We start from the raw sequence: 17846 nt of genomic DNA, 5'->3' as shown, positions 1-17846 counted from the left end.
AACAGGAAGACTTGAAGAAAGTTGACACACCTCAGAGAAAAGGGAAGTTTTCCAAGAGAAAGGAGAAAGTTGAGGAAACCAATTTTGTTCCACAAAAGGTTAAGGATACCAATTATCAGCCTTAACATAGAGGGAGACACTTTCGAAATATGCCACTGGGTGTGAACTTCCAATCGTCTTGCGTTCCCAGTGATCAACGGGGTTTTGGGAGGAGTCTCGCCGCCGGTGGGAAAGCCCTGCCCAGCAGGAGTCCTCCGCGCTTCTTCCTCATTCGCCGCGGTGCTCTGTGACTTTATCGGCGGCGGCGGCTCCGGAGAGTTTTCACACAGCAGCTGGATGAAGCGGCCAGCAGCCCGGGCCTGGAGCAGAGCAGGAGCAGGAGCAGGAGCAGCCTCGTCTCGCCTCTACTTCGCTCAGCCCGCACTGGAGGCTGCGCACCGGGGGTTTGGGTGGAGTACGTAACCGATCCGAGGAATGTGACGCACGGACGGAGGAAGACGCACATCGGAGGTTTCAACCGCGTAAAGCGATACCTGTTGGTAGAACAAACACAAACACAAACAAAGAGGAGACGAGACGAGTTCTGCAGCAAAGTTACTGGAGGTACGAAGTGGACCAACTGTGGAAATGCAACCTGGGACAGAGACATGCTCAGAGATTATATTACAATTCACTCTTTGTTATTGAGTCCTATCCTGCTTTATTCTCTTCTATCTGCACTCTGCTTTAATCTATTCTATGTATCCCCCTTTGCTGCTGTATTCTTACAACCACAACTCTGTCTATCCTGCCCTATTCTATTCAATTGTATTGTTTCCTGTCTTTATTCTTTATTCATTTCTAACTGTATTATGCCCTTGAACTCTATTCTATTGATGTTTTGGTCTATTTATCATCTATTATTGCATTAATAACAGTGGAATATCAAAGTGAAATGTGGGTAACTTTCCTCTCCAGCAGGCTTTCAGTTTACTCAGGATGAAGTCATCCAGGTAGCTGCTGTGCACACTGCAAGCCAAAAAAAAAAAAAAAAACTGAACTGCATTGTGTTATGACAGTCTGAGCACACAGTTGTGGGCTTGGCGTTGGCTCCAACAAAATGTGCTGCTCTCTTTCCAGTCCTTTGAAGACATTCAAGAGAAAAAAGAAAAAAAAAACACACTTGGAAAAATTACAGGGTTTCGGACTTCCAGGGAGCCTGCGTGCTAAATAGTGCTTAAAAAGGCAGTGACACTTTTACAAGCCTGTTCAGTGCCTTGGTTGCACAATGCCACTGTAACTTCTATGCCATTGTTATTTGGCCCAGTTTGAGATCCCTCTAATTTAAGGATGATTGATGGGATAGCAGCCTATTACACATTCCTTGCCTTCCAAGCTGACAGCTCTGTCTGTCTGCTGCTGAACAGGGATGACACCCGCTACATATCGTCTCCTATACTGTAGATGTTGTTCTCCTATGGGCTCTGATAATTGTCTTTATTGCAGACAGACAGATCAATTTCACTACAAGCTCTGATTTAGACAAGCAACGTATTGATTTAAATTTAGAGGCTTTCCCTAGATTCAGTCAGTGAGTCACCGCACTGGAATAGTTCGACATGTGGTTATAATTTCAGGGGGAAAAGTTTGTGGTGCCAGCTTCTTCTCTGGTGCGTCAGTACATGTGTGCTCCTTATTGTAGATTCCATCTTGTCACACGCAGCAGCACTACACACAAGCTGGTGCTCGAGTCGATCCCATTCATACGTCTGTTTGCATTGTGCATGTCACAAAGGGTTAGTGTATGTTTTGTAAAGGTGTTGTAATTTAAACCATGAGTAACTTTGTGCTTTTTAGGAGAGAGAGAGGGAGAGCGGAAGTAATGCAGAGACATTTTTATGCTTTTACTGTTGTGTTTTTTAGTCAAGACGACCGCAGACATTAGGGCATTTGGAACAGATGACGAGGACCTCATTGGACCTGTTTTTCTAGCAGAGCTGCTGTGTAAAACACCAGTTAGAAGAAGGGGAGTATTCATGCTGCTGTGTGCACGTCCGGTATACGTTCAGCTGACCTTGAGCTGTCTTTTGTGTGGCATTCATGGGCCGTGCCGAGGTGTGATGATATACAGGGACAAGATGTGCTCTGTGTTTGCTCTTATCTGTGCTGGTGTGTGTGTGTGTGTGTGTGTCTGACTGAAGTGGTTTTTAAAAGGTCCTGACAGGAGCATCAGGGGACGACCGGCTCGTCCCTTCAAAAACCTGTTCTCAGGTATTCTGTTCTCGCTCTGTTCGCATCGAATCATTATCACAGAGGGTTATACAACCCAAGAGGCATGCTGGATCAATCACTCGTGGTGTTTGTTTAGTGAGGTGTGCTCAGATGTGTGTTTGTGTGTGTGTGAGAGAAAGAAAGACAAAGAGATTGGAGTTTGTGGATATGGAGTTTGTGTTTAATTGTTTGCGTCTCATCACTTTAATTCTCTTTAGTGAGACACAGAAGTGTTTTCTCCTCCAGCTCTTCTCTTGCCTATTCTCTCCCTCTTTTCATTTCACTGTGTTCCTCCAGGAATGCCGGGAATGAGCCATTTACACGCTTAGTGAGCAAACATTGGGCACATCTGAATATTGGGTTTATCAGCCTCGGAGTAGCTGCAGTGTGTTGCTGCCCGTTTGTCCCGGGGAGGTTTTGTGTTTCAGACAGGCTTTGTTTATGGTGCATTTGGAGCAGGCTTGTCCTGGTGCGGGCAACAGAAAGTCTAACGCATGAACAGAGGGGGAAAGATCATCGTCATGTGTCACTACAGTTTTATGCTTACTGCAGTTGCTATAACAACAAACAAAGCAGCAGTTTTTCAGTTTGCATATACTACCAGTCAGGTGGAGGTGGAGAAAGCCTGTCACCACTCAGACATTATGCTGTTCCTGTGTTGTTTCACTCTGCACAGACCTAGAGGTCAGGAGGGTGAATAAGACACCCCCGGGCTCTGTATAGTGCTACTATGCTCCTGACTCACCCACTTAGCTCATATTCACCTCAGGGTTAAACTGCACCGGTCGCTGTCCTCCTCTAGGGTTTTTCGCAACTGAATGAGAGTAACAACATGACTAAGTATTTCATAATTTGTGAAGCACTTGCGTGTGGTGTTTTTTCTGGCTGCGCTTGCGGTTTTTTGTTCATGGCGAGCACAGACAGGTGTACATCTCTCACTTTATTACTGATTCATGCTCAGGTATGCAGCTCTTTGCAACATCAGCAAATTAACTTCCATGTGGATCGGACTTCAGGCTACTGGGTTACGTTATAGCAACAAGGAACAAAACATATCAAAATCGTTGCGATTCTCCCATATTAGAAACTTGGCGTGAGTCGAGTTGTTCCATGCAACCAGCATATGCACCCAGCATGCCTGCCTGCCCACCATGAAACTGTGGTAGGGGAACAGAACACCGCAAAGGCCTAATTTCTATGGCTAGAAATGAGAGAGGAAACAGGATGTCAGCCATTTTGCCAGTGGATGAATCACCACAGAGACACGTGGTGGAAGTTATCCTCAGGCTAGGCCAGGCCGGGCTCCTCTGTGACTCACCAGGCCTCTGACTAAACGGGGCTCTCACAGTAATTGCACGTCAGGACGGGACGCTTTTGTTATCACCACAGATCACCAAAAAATTGTGTTTGTGGAAGTTTACAGGGAACACATCACATACACACTGGAGGCGAAACACTTTGCACAACACCTAGTCACCCACCCATTCAGACCCCAGGTCACACACATACACACACACCCTGATCATGTACTCAGACTTTTAAGTCAACCGCAGCTCCTATGACATGGATATATCACCGTTTCCATGGTGATGCATCCACACAGGCAAAAACACATCCTGTTTTGACAACATGCTGCAATGTGCAGAAGAGATTTACCAAGAGTTTACCTGCGGGTTAGTTAACCCAGGTCTGAATAACCCCTCTGATGACCCATATGCAGCTGTCAGGACCACATTAAATATGGATGAGGGGGGTTCCTGGTTGGCCCAGTTAATGGTGCACAACACATCAGTTGTGAGTTGAAACTGATCCTGGGCCCTTTGTTGCCGACATGTCTGCATCTTTCTTTGGCTTCCTTTATCTCATGCCAAACAAAATATTACAAGTGGCCTACTTGGATCTGCTTGCTCTTTTGTAAGCAGATGTGCCAGATAGTTGACTACGACCAAATACTTATGGCCACACAAACACTTAACACAGTGGATTGAACTAGCTGAGCTACAAGCTAACCATCCAACCATTCTCATTGCGAAGCTTTGCTGCTTTTCTGGTTTTTTAAAATGTTGGTCAGACAACACAAGCTACTGGAAGGCAACGCCTAAGGCCTTAGGAAGTTAAAGGGCACTTTTCACTACTTTAACAATTATTAAACAACAATTAATAGCAACCTGGCTTGTTACAACGCCCCTTCTTGTGCTTTATTGCTTGTAAGAGATACTTGTTTTTGCCTTTCCCTCTGTCATCTGCCTTTCATTCCCCTTTTCTGACTGTGACTTTGGTCCCTTTTTGTGGGTTTGGTGTAGCAATGATCAGTATCTCATGGGTTTTATACCCTGTATAAAGTAATCTGTTGTTTGTCAGCCCTCACTCTCTTATGCACAATCACACATTTAGAAATGGTTGTGTAACAATGCTCCTTTCACTACCTAAAATTAAGTTTAACTCAGCTCAAGGGAGACATGACATAACAGATACTACACTCATTGTGCTCCCCTGAATCAATTTACTCGCCTTGACCATAAGATTTTTCGGGATGAGGTCTAAGTAGCAACTTGAGGCATGACGCACAAGCAAGACAAGTTTGCTAAGTAGATATATGAGTGAACCTGTCTATACACCTCTGCATGCCTTTCCCACCTCTTTCATAGCCGTCCCTTTTTCCTCACTTGACTTATTTGTTTCTCTTCTTCCCATTGTACACTCTATGTGCTGCTGTTTTACTTTGTGTACAGTCAGATAGATTGAATTTCAGTTAATTAGTCGAACTAACACAAGCAGGATCTTTCTTTGATAAATACAGTTCTACTGTTACATCAGACAGCCGATTAAACTACTCTAAGTGTGTGATGTTGTAAATGAGGACAAGGTGTGTGTATATATATATACTGTATACAACACATGATATACGTATAGTAGGCCTATTGTAAAGGTAAAGGTGTGTCATATGAAATGTGTACTCATTAAACTTACTGAACAGGTTCTGATTTATAGACATGAAGCTTTCTCCCTTACATTACCCCAGGGAATATTTTGTTTTATTACAGCTATTATATCAAAGAGGGAGGGGTAATATGTTATATGCCGTTAGATTAGACTCATGATATGCTTTTTCTCTAAACCACTAAAAGAGGCTGTACAGATGTGACGATCGGTTCATTTCTATGTGTATTCACCTTTTCCTTCTTTCTGACTCTCTGCACAGGTTCAGATCCCTCCTCCCTGACCTCTCTTCATCCCTGAGTCATAGCCTTTGACCCCACTCTTCTCTTCAACCATGCCGCACCGATCTCAGAGTTCATCTATTGGTGAAAACCCCCTTGACCCAAACTACCTCCCCCCACACTACCGTGAGGAGTACCGTCTAGCTATTGATGCTCTGCTAGAAAACGATCTACCGGTAATGCTTCAATTTTCTAATTGTGTATTTTTGTGTTAAAATACTTTAAAATGTGTGCATTTATTTTATGATGCAATGAATATCTCTCCTGTCTCACCAGGGCTACTATGAGTTCCTCCAGAGGGCAGATGTGGTCAGTTTCCTGGCACAGCCAGAAATTGATCTCATCAAAGCCACAATCCAGATGCCCAGTCGGGCCACGAGCATGCCGGAGTTAACATATCACGAGGGAGGCTATGCAGATGAAGGCTCCTCCGACACCTACTGGCCAGTGCAGTCTGACCTGGCTGCACCAGGGCTGGACCTGGGCTGGCCACTGCCACAGCACAGCTTTGCTGGGCCCACAGAGGTCACAACTCTGGTCAATCCCTCTGACCCAGACATGCCAAGCATCAAGCAGCAGGCCAGGAGACTCATCAAGAATGCACGTCAAGTGAGTTAAAGGGACACAAAAGAAGCAGAAAGATGTTAAACCTGCAAATCTGGTTTGTTTTCAACTTGTATTTCTGAGAAAGAATTAAATCTGAAGATAAGATCAAAGCATTCTTTGTTTAGAAATGTTCATTTAGTCAATGTGTACACAAGCAGAAACATGCTAAACATGTTTTAGTGCCTAGGCGTGTACACTAGCTCACGTCTCACCTTCAAGTCCATATTAGTATATTAGCTCAGTATCTCTTATGTAGTATCCTCATCTTCCTCTGTGTCCTCTTTCTCTATCTTATCAGTATGCACTGTACAAAGCAAATGTTATCTCTTCAAGAAAAAGAAAAGGAGAAAAAAGAGTTGAGATATAAGGCTGTTAATAACTAACACATAGATGTGGCATCATTGTTAGTTTAATCTTATATTTTATCTGCTACTGCCAGCATTGCTACCACTCCCTTTCAGATCACTGTCTAACTGGTTGGCTTTTGGCAAAATCTAAAATAAAACTGACACACAGTCTAGATCCTAAATGTCACGAGCAGTCAAACCTGTTGGTGTAGTGGGTAATATTCCCACGTTCTACTCCCGATGTTTCAACAAAATTTATGAGCATGCCTCTTTTATTTAATAAAGTTATGTATATCAAAGTGCACATAGGGGACAGAGAGGTACTAAGTGACAGAGACTCATAATCTTCTTATACTGTGTATACGGTACTATTTAAAAGTAAGTCTCCGATAATGTTTTGCTGCTAAACTGGGCGTAGTTAATTACATGTTAGGTCTCAGGTATTATATTGTGAGTTGCTTTTCATTTAATTGCAGTTCATTGAAGGACACAAACTTAACCTCTCTTCACCTGTGTTAACTTCATTGCGATGTGGAGTAGCGTAAATGATGATCTTAAAATAAATTATTTAAATTAACAATTTTCACAATTTCCTGAGAAACTCTTACGCAGTCCCTTCAAAAGTGTCATAAACTTGTTAATAGTGCATTAAGTTTCCCTTTATGTAGATAATGCTCTTGGCTTTATCTCTTGCTGATAAACACAACGATCAGCTGCCACTGCCAAAGTTCCTTCAAATTATGTAAATGTTTTGTGTTGCAATCTGTTGAGATTACCAGTGGAAATTAAATTTCAAGTAATTTTAATGGCAGACCACCAAAAGTTACATTATACTGACAAACCTGTTTGCTCTTCTGCTTTAGGTTATTGCTGTGGTGATGGACATATTCACAGACGTTGACCTTTTTTCTGACCTCTTGGAAGCTGCAGGACGTGGCGTTCCTGTTTACATTCTACTGGATGAGCAGGAAGTCCATCACTTTGTGTCGATGGTCGTCAACTGCAAAATCAACATGGACTTAATTCCTGTGAGTTTGGCTTATTTAATTTAAAAGACTAGGCTGACACTCAGCCTAGCCAACTAGTGGCATCTGTTGTTGTATTTTTTCATTCATACTGCATAATTTTCCCTAAGAATCATGTGTGGTGGTTGGTTTTACAGATGATGCGCGTCAGGACTGTGGCAGGAATAACCTATTATTCTCGGACAGGGAAGTCATTCAAGGGACAGGTGAAAGATCGTTTCCTGCTCTCTGACTGCAGAGCTGTTCTCAGTGGGAACTACAGGTGAGTCATTTAATTATACTAATTATGGGTGTATTTAATACTGGAGACTCCCATGCAATTTATTCTGTATATGGAACTTGTTTTCTTATAGTTTTATGTGGTCCTACGAGAAGATCCACCGCTGCATCGCCCACCTATTCCTCGGAGAGCTGGTTGCCACATTTGATGAAGAGTTTCGCATTCTCTTTGCTCAGTCTGAGCCTCTAGTCATTGACCCATCAGATGCAGTTGCTCTCTCTGACACCAGCAGCACCAGCAGTTACATGAGCGGCCAGTTTGGTCTGAAGAGGACCCAGTCTTTGCGCAACCCCCTGGGATACCGCAGGCAGCATGAGCTTCCCTCTGCCTTCCCCTATGTAGACTCTGCACTTCCTTTCCGGAGGAATGACCCATTTCGTCACACCCTCGAACCTGGAGCAGGAATTACAGTTGGAAAGTTTTCCCAGCAACAGTTTCGTATGCAGCAATCCTTCATTGAGCAAGGAAGGTCCATAGTATCCAGGCAGATGGAGATGAGTGGAAGTAGTTTCAAGAGACACAGCTATGCAGAGGGAACCCAGGAAAGCTACTCATCATCAAGGCAATACATGAAGCACAGAGTAATGAACAATGTGGATGAGACAGACTTCCAGAGGTACTTAACCCTCTAATACCTAATTGTTTTGAATGAATCCTGTCATCACAGATTATCACATCTATCATTGTGTAGGTCAAAGTGTTTGGATATAACTATGACAGGAATATGTGATAAGAACTAATTTTTTTTTCCTTACAGGGAGCAGATGCAAAGCAGCCATTACTACAGTGGGGGGTCTGGGCCAGGCTCTGGCCATGGACACCACGACAGGCTACGAGGTCGTTCTCCACAACTCCCCAGTGACCAGTATTCAGATTCAAGCTTTCGCTCAGATCTGGAGCCTCCTCCGGGAAACTATGGTCGAGATTATCTTACATCTGACGATTTGAAAGGACCTGAGGGGCACCTCTCACCTCCAGTAGCTGGAAGATATGGAGGAGGATCTTCACATAAGAGGCCAACCATAGGTCAGGCGTATGCCTGTCAGAGTTCACCCACACAACCCCATCCACCAGAGAAGAAGCAGTTCCTCAAACAGTCTGATCAAGAGTATGATCAAGATGCGAGTGTTAAACAAGGCCTGAGGAGCTGGCGAATCCACTCTTATCTTAGCGCATATGAGGATGGCGGAGAAGAAGGTCTGACTCAGCCCATGGGGCCTGATGCATTTGAAGATCCACCACCTGAAGAAGCACCAGCTTCTCGTTTTGGAATAAAAGAGCCACCTAATGTTCCCTCAAAGCCCAGACCAGAAATCTCAAGACCACGCTATGGAAAGCCCAAATTGCCTGATAGCAGCAATGAAGACTCTGCTCCAACAACAACTAAGGATCTGCTTTCCTCAGGCAGTGACCTGAAGTCATATTTACTGGATAAAAAGGAGAGGGAGGTGGAGAAGGACAGGGAGAGAGAATCAGAGAGGGGTGCAGTGAAGGAGGTGGGGGTGGATGTTGAGGCGAAAGAGGGTCCTGATGTCTTCCTGTCAAAACATGAATCGTTCCGTTCACGTATTAACCCAGTCCTTCAACGTAGCTCTCGTCTACGTTCCTCACTTATATTCTCATCTTCCAAGGCCGAGGTGCATACAGGTAGCCATGGATTAAAAACAGCCACAGAGGAAGATGAGGGGTCGTCAGACAAAGTGCGCACTTCCTCGCTTGTAGCCCAGATACTAGAGAAGAGGAAGTCATGGTCTCGTGAGCCTTATGATTGGAGAAAGAGGGCTGAGGACAAAGATAAGGATAAGGACGGCGAAGAAAAAGAGAAGGCGAAAGAGAGTCAGAAAATGGACACAGAGACTGGATTGAAAGATGATGTTAAGGCAAAGGACGAACCTCAGAAAACTAACGATGGGGTAAAGATGACAACAACTGTTGAAAAAAGTGAACTTACATCATCCTCTCTGAACATGAGTGACTCGGCCAGTCGACTGGAGTATTTCAAAGACCTGGCTGCCAAAAGAAAAGCAGCAAAAATGGAGACAGAGTTACCACCACCTGTTGAGAAAAAGCCAGACGTCTCTGATAAACCTCTCTACACTACGACGAGTTCAACCTCAACTGTTTCTGCCAGTTCACAAGAACTGGAGCCAAAGAAGCCGGACATATCTGCAAAACTGGCAGAGTTGACTCGCAAATCCTCTTTTTCCTCAAAACCACCAATAAACTATTCCAAGTCTTCTGCGAGCAACCTGAAGCCATCAGAGACATCTCAATCTCAAAAAGAAGAGAATGCCTCAGAGGGTCTCAAGAAGGACCTGTTCAAGTCCCTAAAGCCTCTCCCTTCACCCAAGCTCTTCAGGAGGGATCATCTGAAGTTCAAAGGACTGAATCCTCGTCGGATCTCCTGTGATGAGGAAATTCTGACCGGAGACGCCACAGATGCAGAGAAGAGTGAATTGAAAAAGAGCCGTTCTTCAAGTACTTCAGCTCAACTGCCACATGATGAATTTAAGGGAGGACAGAAATTTATGGGATCTAATACATCCCTCAACACACTTGGTGAGGGGAAGGGTGATGGTAAGGCAATCGACTTCTTAAAGAAGCAGACACAGAAGCTAAAGGGATTCCTTGGGCCTAAGGATAGAGAAAGGAGATCTTCAGAGGACAGGAGCATGGGCGTGGCCAGAGATATTACTGAAGATTCAAGCAGAAAGCACAGTTCATCAAGTAAAGATTCAGGTTCTAGCGCCACAGACCAAACTTCAGCCAATCATAAGACGTCAACTGGGACGTCCGGCCTGTCCCGATACCAATCCCCGGGCAGCTCTGTTTTGTTCAGTAGTAACCTACGAGATGACACCAAAGTCATTCTGGAGCAGATCTCAGCCAACAGCCAGAAAAACCGCATGGAGAAGGATGAAACGAGTGGAGACGGAGATGGTGACACTGGGGAGAGGGGGCTCGAGAGACAGAACTCCATAAAAAAGAATCGATTTCTTCGACTGCAGGGCACCACCACGGAGCGTGAGGGATTGCTGAAGAGAATAGAGAGCCTGAGGAAGGAGAAGAAGGTCTACAGCCGCTTTGAGGTAGTGTATCACTGCTGGGATGATATTAGCAGCGTAGATGGATAGTGTAGAAAGCAATATAGCAAATTATCAAAGTATTGCATTATACTCACCTACATGTGTGAATAGTATGCAGTACAACTAAAGTGAATATGAAACCATAAAAAAATCAGATGTGTTTAAATTCATGTATTGGTATCCTATATGATACATAATTAATCATTCTTAACTATAGACATAGTTCTGTTGTCAGTATTGAAAATAGATTTCATACCCAAATAATTGCAGATTTAAAGTAGTGTCTGCTTAAGCTGTGATACATTTTGTTTTTCATTGCCTTATACATTAGAAGTCTTGTACAATTACAGTATTTCACTGTTACTTTACTGTCATATTTACTGTTATCCCTATTGTTCTCTCAACAGATGGGGAATAGTCTGTCTTAATTGAAAGACAGAGGAGCAGCGGCCTTTTAAATGGAAACTATTTATGCAAGATAATCAAAAAGACCCAATGTCCTTATGTGCCAGCGACGATATCCCAGTACCTCTGTGGCTCAACACTACAGCCTCTCCTGGATTTTCAAAATAGTCTAATAAAACTTGAAAAGACTTCTACACAGGCACGCACGCACGCGCACACACACACACACACACACACACACACACACACACACACGCATGCACACACACACACATAAACAAACTAAACAAGTTAAAGTCATTCAGTTTGGCATGTGCCCATTTGCCAAGACCTGCCACTACTTTTTCCTTGTATGGTAAGAGAACAAAGAATGACTCTACTTTCATACTGACTGCATGAGCTGATGTTTTACCAACCAGAAAAAGGTAGGGCAGTTTACCTACAACTGAGCTTGTAAGAACGTGAATGGGGGAGTTTGACAGTAAGAGAAAGACATGTTGTACCTGTAGGAAAGAAAATAGATGAACACAAGTGGAAAAGAAAACATGGCAACGTCTGAACATTTATAGTAACAGGAGTTAAACGAGTGCATAACTGTGACTTGTTTGAAGCTAAACACAAGAAAATGCCCTTGTGGATTCACCATGTGCCAATTGCCCACTGGGGCCTTAACCATAACTCAACAATCTATTATTAGAACAGATGAGGACATGAAGATTAATGGAATGGGAGTTGATGAAGGGTGAAAATTTAAGTGCAAGTCTGTGAAATTACAAGAGGGTGAAACTAAATTGGAATCAGCAAGTGATAAAATGGGTTTTCTAATGTGTAATTCTAACGCTAAGGTAGCAGCAGTAGTGTTTTGATCGAAAGTAGAGCTTCTAGTGAACTTTGCCCTCTCAAATGAGTGTTATCTACCTTTATTTTAAGGCGTGGATCCACTTCTCAGGATTGACAATGTCAAGTATCCAGTCACAGAGGGGCGCCTAGCATATTCAGAGTTAAAAATATTTGTCTCATGCAATGTTGACCTAAATCACTGTATATATATATTAAAAAAAAGGACAATTTTTATATGATTGAAAATTGTACCCTCATTTTACTTTCCTTCCTGGACTTGTAAAGTAGACATCACCTCCTAAGGAATGACAGAGTAAAATGATAGGTACACTTTGCATACTTGAGCAGGGCCATGCCTCCTTACATAAGGCATTTAACTTCTGAGAACTACGCCCTGCACAGGACTTATAATTCCTTTGTTGGCCTGTAAATACCACAAAACCAAAGAATTTATTATATGGTACCGTTCCCAGGCTGCTTGACAGCCTTACTAAGCACTCAACCATTTAATGTTTTGTGTGTTTTATACAGTACATCAAAAGAACACTTCAGGGGTTACAATATTCTTTATTAAGGGTTATGTGTATATATATTTTTGTAAAAAGGTCTTGTTGATAATATAAGTAACAAATTTGGCCATGACAACCCTCACTGTTCTATATTGTATCTCCTTTTTTATAAGCTTGTAGTCTTGGCTGTAAAAAAAAAAAAATTGGCATTAATTAAGGGGAAATCAGTTGCACAGGGTAAATGTCTTTTTTAAAACCTAACATAGTATTACATTGTATTTGGACTGCAACAGTAAGTTTTATTAAATCTCTTCAAAAACTGAAGTTGTGGCTGTGTGCACATTTACATAGTAGTTTGTGTATATATTCTTAAATGGCTGTACTGTTTTCATTACTAGGTTCTTTCAGAGTCATATTATAAAAGACAGTTTTGATATCAATATAACAGTTCAAAAACAAAACATATTTTTAATGTATGAACACCCTTCAGTCAATCATTCAGTACACAATATTAGAGTAATATGAACATACATGGTACAAACTGTACCATACAGGATGCTACTGCTCTATGTAAAAACAACAGAATGCAACATACATGTAATTCATTGACACATCTCATTTACAGATATCCAAAACTATACACTGTATTGCAAAATCAAGCACAATCAAACACGGGAATAAACGCAAACATTTAACTTGGATGTCACAGGTGTTAGTTGCAATTTAGGTTCAGGTTATTCTCATTTCATTTTGAAGTCAACCTACCGTAAGTATTTTTTACGGTACGGGTTCAGCAGGATTCTGCAGCCTTTGGGCTACTGAAACCCAGAAGCCAATATCTGAAAGATTTATGGTTTTCACCTGACAAAGTGTTCAAAGTGCCTCAACCTGGTAATATAACAAGGAACGTTTACCTCTCATTCTCTGAAACTAGCACTGAACATGTGGTTTTACTGCTCCTGAGTCTCTGCAGCTTTTGCTCCCAACTGCTCCTGTTTCCTCAGGTCTTCCAGCTCCTCATCGAGGCAACACAGCTGAGCCAACTTCAGCTGTTCTACAAAAATCACAGAAAAACACACAAAATAGTACATCAAAGGGGTTGGAAATGGAAACATTATATTCCTGAGGAAATGTTTGACTGCATGTGTGTTTAGAGATTAATGTGCATAAATTATGAGTTGGCACTTACCAGCTGAAAGCAGCTGACATTTTGAGTACTCAGCACTCTCTACTTCGACTGGGAGCCGTTCTGGAGTCTGAATAACAATATGTTGGACTTTTGTAATGAACAATACCAGAAACAAATGTATAAATGGGGGAAAAGCACCACTTATTGTTTTAAAATCAAATAAACAAACTTACAAACATGGAGTGCAGATTCTTATGTTGCTCTATCAGCTGTTGAAGCTGGTTTTCAAACTTCATCCTACAGACAGAAAGATAGTAAGTTTGCCTGTTTGATGAGCTGTTTGTTTAAAGGGGACATACTATGCTCATTTCTGCTTCTTGACATGGTACCTTGATCTCTAAAAGTAATGTTAGTAACATGCTTTGGTCAGAAAAACCAAAAGATTGAGCACAGCTGGTTCTCTACACACCAGTTTCACAGCCCTGCTCTAAACGGTTGGTTTAGAGTCTTCACTGGTAGCTGAGGTAACCATGGTAACCATGGGAGCGAGGGCTTGAATGTTCACATCACCCGGCTTGTGATGTAATAAGCCTTGTGAAATTAAAACGGCTTGTTAAGAGACACATTTTCTTACTATGGCAGTTTACAAAATATTGACGTAGTTGTCAAAACTGGCGTTTAAGGGGTGAGGTGGCACTCTGGATACGCAAATATACACACTAAAACAATGAAAGGGTGAGTTTTGCATAATATGTCCCCTTTAAATACAATTAATCATTGATACATACCGCTGCTTCCGCTGTTTAAGCTTGAATTCTTGAATTTCACATTTGTACTGCTCCAGCAGGTCCTCACTTTTCTCATTCTGCTTTAACTGCCTACAACACATAAACAATTCCTCATGCCATACAATGTATCAATAATCTTAAAAAAAAAAAAAACTCCTAGCATTGTGTATGTGTAGGCTACAGTAGACCTGGTACAGACACTGCAGTGCAAGAATATCAGATAAAATACCGGGTACAACAAGAAAAAAAGACAATGGGCTGCAGAGGTATCAAACCTTTAAATGAATGAACTCAGTCTATTCTGCCATCAAAAAAGGTTTAACACAGACACTCTATCAAAACTAATTTCAAGGTGCTGCTGCCACAACCCATTACTGCCATCTAGTGTTACACATCATAAATACACAATGAGGTCTTTCAACATGGAGAGGGAAAAATGACAGGTCATGTGCGGACGTCTGCAAAACACTGATCCACTGATCCCTCGTGGATGAAGACATTCATCATCATATTTAGCTTCCTCACCTCGTAGAGTCCTGCTCAGACTCCTCACACTGGAACTGCAGCTTCCTAAACAGCTCTGAGGAAAATTGTAATAAAACCTTTTTATGTGCATGACAAACAAAATCTTCAAATCTACCAGACTGTAATTCATATATTTACAATTATTTTTCACCAATATCTATCTACCTTCTTTTTCTTTATGGATTCCCTCAAGTTGGTAAGCTTCAGATTGTACTGCAAAACAATGTCAAAATGCCTGGTAGATTAAATAAAACTATAACACATTGTATACACTGTTGTCTTAAGTTACTGTCTACTTTTGGCAGGTATTTGACAACATCTCAGCAACAGCAACATCAAATAAGTTTAGTAAGTATACTGTATGTTAATCAAATAAAGATAAATGTTTTTGTCTTACAATTTTCCAGCTCTTCCTTCAAAGAGTTGCTGACAGATTTGATGTCTTTAATTTCTTCCTCCAGTGCTTTTTTACCTTGAATAGATCACAGATAAAAGTTAAAGCTCACAACTGTTGCATCTATTGTGTTACAACTGCTCTAAAACTAAGACTGGCAGTCATTTGATTCATAAAGACACACTGAAACTATATACTGATTAATTCCTCTAGTTGATTTGAGTGTGTTCTGATATTTTAATTTTTTACATATTTGTCAGAATGGGTCTTGAAGGGTGTTGCTGTTCCCAACAAGACGGAGATATAATCATATCTCATGCGTCTCCATTCATCACGTTCTGATACTCCTTGTAGGAGTAACAGGTAAGGATGTACCTCACTGAAGATACCCTCGTTACGTCACATGAACCGACATGACCCGTACGTACAGCTGTCTCACTCACGGTTTTACATTTTGTCTGAGCACTCAAAACTCATCACATGTAGTGCAAAGTGTTTGCTTAGACACGGTCGCTTATCGGGGGACTTTATAAAGGCGTTGGCTGTGTGTGCTTCTCTTTCTGTTAAACCTAAAACAGAAAATGCGTGTTCATTAGCATATCGTCAGCACAACTAGCGTTTTTATTGGTGGATATTACCGAAGAGTTTAATCAAACTGCGACCCCCGCGTTGAAGCGTTTTCACATCCTACAGGCAGTTTACTTATTTGGGATACCCGATACGTTGTCCACATAGTTGTTTTTCACTGCTTTTTATCTAATTAAATGGAAAAACCAGAGCGACTCGCTACCGGAAGTGGGAAGTGTGCCTTCACAAAGACTAACGACAGAGTCAAGATGAATCTCTGACTTCACGAGTTGGCTGAGTCATGAGCTAAAATGACAGAATATGCGATAAATGCTGCTCACAACTGGAGGACTCACAAATCAGATGATCAGTCTCTCAACACTACAGCTATATAATTGAAATAAACATCGATGTATCCAGGCATTAAACAAACAAACATACTCCGTACATGCAGTATGAGCGCACATCAACGACAACACGGAAGAACAGCTACTCATCAGGCTTCATTTGTACTCTTTGTATACGGCTTCAAAACGGAACCAACAATCTTTTTCCTTTTGTACCTAATATAAATATTTCAAACAATAGTAATTACCAACAAATAGATAGGCTCTGTATAAAATCTCATGTTCAAAATGTAACAGTAAAACTAAAGCAAAGTACCACAAACCCTTGATGTGTGTGAGGCCTTCTGCCATTGCTTTGATTTTACTTTTTTAAAAACAAAACTCTTCTCCACAACCAACCCAATCGACTTCAAACGCGATGAGTCCAGGTTGACAATACCTTGTTGGAGCCTCCTCAGTTTGCTCATCAGCTGTTCAACTTTGGGCTCATGTGTGTCTCCACCTGAAGGTGCAGGGCATGAAAACATAACAGTCTCACTTAAAACATGGTATAAACACTTCATTTTAATTTGTGCATCGTGCAGCTTCGACTAGTTTTACCTCCTTTCAGTGGTTCACCGTTAATGATGCCCTCCAGGTTGAATCCTGAAGTGGAGATCAAAGAGATGTTAGATTAAAACTTGTTTAGTCGTTTCCACCTTGTAGCTAACAAACCGTGTAACTAAGACATAAGGTAATTTATTTTCAAGCTGTCTCGTTAGGACACATGTTAAAAAACTGGTTGGGTTGAAGTAAAGTTTACGAGCTTTCTGTATAACTTATGGTTTTGTTTCGGCTTTGACGGAGCTGGTACAAACTCACATCAATGCTAATGTTAGCTACACCGCAGCTAACGCTACGCTAGCTTAGTTTGAAAAACAAAGTTTTTCATTTTGTCAATATAAATGTCTTTCTATGGCTATTACGACAGCAGAACTTAATTATCGACAATATCCGAGTTATTATTTGTCTGAGTTAAGTGGCTGTTAATTTTGTTATGTTATTACAACCGTATTACAATGACTTTTCCTGTGGGAAGCCATGTTTTTCAGATAACTTTACTACTCTTTTTGCACTTATCTAAAAGCTTTAAAAAGCTGTAACATTAAATATCACCACAGTATCACGACGAGTCACTATATTTCAAGTTCAATTGATGGTATCTAACCTGTTAATGTGCTCATGTTTGTCCAGCCACAGTTTTCCTGACCCTTCAGGTGACTCCGGAGCCCAAACACACCTACACCCACAGTCAGAGACATGCGCGCGAGGGTGAAACTTTTGGCGCCTAAGCTGCCAATTACAAAAAAAAAAAAAAAATTAACTGAAAAATTATAGTTTCAAGTAAAAAGTTATGGTTTTGAATGATATAATCAGTCAGTCGATCAATCAATCATAGACCGTGGGTATAATGCATATATAGATCCATAATGGAACTGCTGTTCACAGAAATTAAATTACTGCTTTACATGCTTTTTTTTTTTTTAA

General features: G+C 41.6%; 2 protein-coding genes and 1 non-coding gene across 4 annotated transcripts; 1 reads left to right on the top strand and 2 right to left on the bottom strand.

Annotated features, from left to right (window-relative positions):
- Window positions 1-265: 265 nt before the first annotated feature.
- Window positions 266-12266, top strand: sack1hb (scaffolding CK1 anchoring protein Hb). 2 transcript variants are annotated; one of them, XM_085791626.1, is made up of 9 exons: window positions 266-603; window positions 5453-5647; window positions 5748-6080; window positions 7288-7452; window positions 7587-7711; window positions 7803-8345; window positions 8487-10851; window positions 11257-11411; window positions 11466-12266. In XM_085791626.1, the coding sequence occupies exons 2-8, from the start codon at window positions 5525-5527 to the stop codon at window positions 11386-11388; spliced, it is 3786 nt and encodes a 1261-aa protein (XP_085647752.1). In that variant the 5' UTR covers window positions 266-603; window positions 5453-5524; the 3' UTR covers window positions 11389-11411; window positions 11466-12266. The 2 variants fall into 2 exon arrangements, with proteins under 2 accessions (XP_085647752.1, XP_085647753.1); XM_085791627.1 differs by having other exon boundaries at window positions 269-539.
- Window positions 12236-17628, bottom strand: LOC146978745 (synaptonemal complex central element protein 1). Its single transcript, XM_085791628.1, has 10 exons — window positions 17527-17628; window positions 16920-16964; window positions 16759-16821; window positions 15409-15483; window positions 15177-15224; window positions 15012-15066; window positions 14487-14576; window positions 13932-13995; window positions 13759-13825; window positions 12236-13623 (listed from the first exon to the last, which is right to left on the bottom strand). Exons 1-10 carry the CDS (start codon window positions 17618-17620, stop codon window positions 13520-13522), a joined length of 705 nt encoding a protein of 234 aa, XP_085647754.1. The 5' UTR covers window positions 17621-17628; the 3' UTR covers window positions 12236-13519.
- On the bottom strand, window positions 15661-15791 carry LOC146978746 (U8 small nucleolar RNA). The gene has a single exon (XR_015037182.1). It is a non-coding gene; the product is annotated as a U8 small nucleolar RNA (small nucleolar RNA).
- Window positions 17629-17846: the final 218 nt, after the last annotated feature.

This window comes from Trachurus japonicus, chromosome 11 (genome assembly GCF_045865225.1).
Source record: "Trachurus japonicus isolate A0001 chromosome 11, Traja_1.0".
Taxonomy (NCBI): domain Eukaryota; kingdom Metazoa; phylum Chordata; class Actinopteri; order Carangiformes; family Carangidae; genus Trachurus; species Trachurus japonicus.
This window is presented reverse-complemented; position numbering and strand designations above follow the sequence as displayed.

Coding starts and splice junctions, on each gene's coding strand:
- sack1hb (XM_085791626.1), top strand. CDS start 5,525: ATGCCGCACCGATCTCAGAGTTCATCTATTGGTGAAAACCCCCTTGAC. Junction 5,648..5,747: donor TGCTAGAAAACGATCTACCG/GTAATGCTTCAA, acceptor CTGTCTCACCAG/GGCTACTATGAGTTCCTCCA. Junction 8,346..8,486: donor GATGAGACAGACTTCCAGAG/GTACTTAACCCT, acceptor TTTTCCTTACAG/GGAGCAGATGCAAAGCAGCC.
- LOC146978745 (XM_085791628.1), bottom strand. CDS start 17,620: ATGTCTCTGACTGTGGGTGTAGGTGTGTTTGGGCTCCGGAGTCACCTG. Junction 13,996..14,486: donor CTTAAACAGCGGAAGCAGCG/GTATGTATCAAT, acceptor TTCTGTCTGTAG/GATGAAGTTTGAAAACCAGC. Junction 13,624..13,758: donor ATGTCAGCTGCTTTCAGCTG/GTAAGTGCCAAC, acceptor TGATTTTTGTAG/AACAGCTGAAGTTGGCTCAG.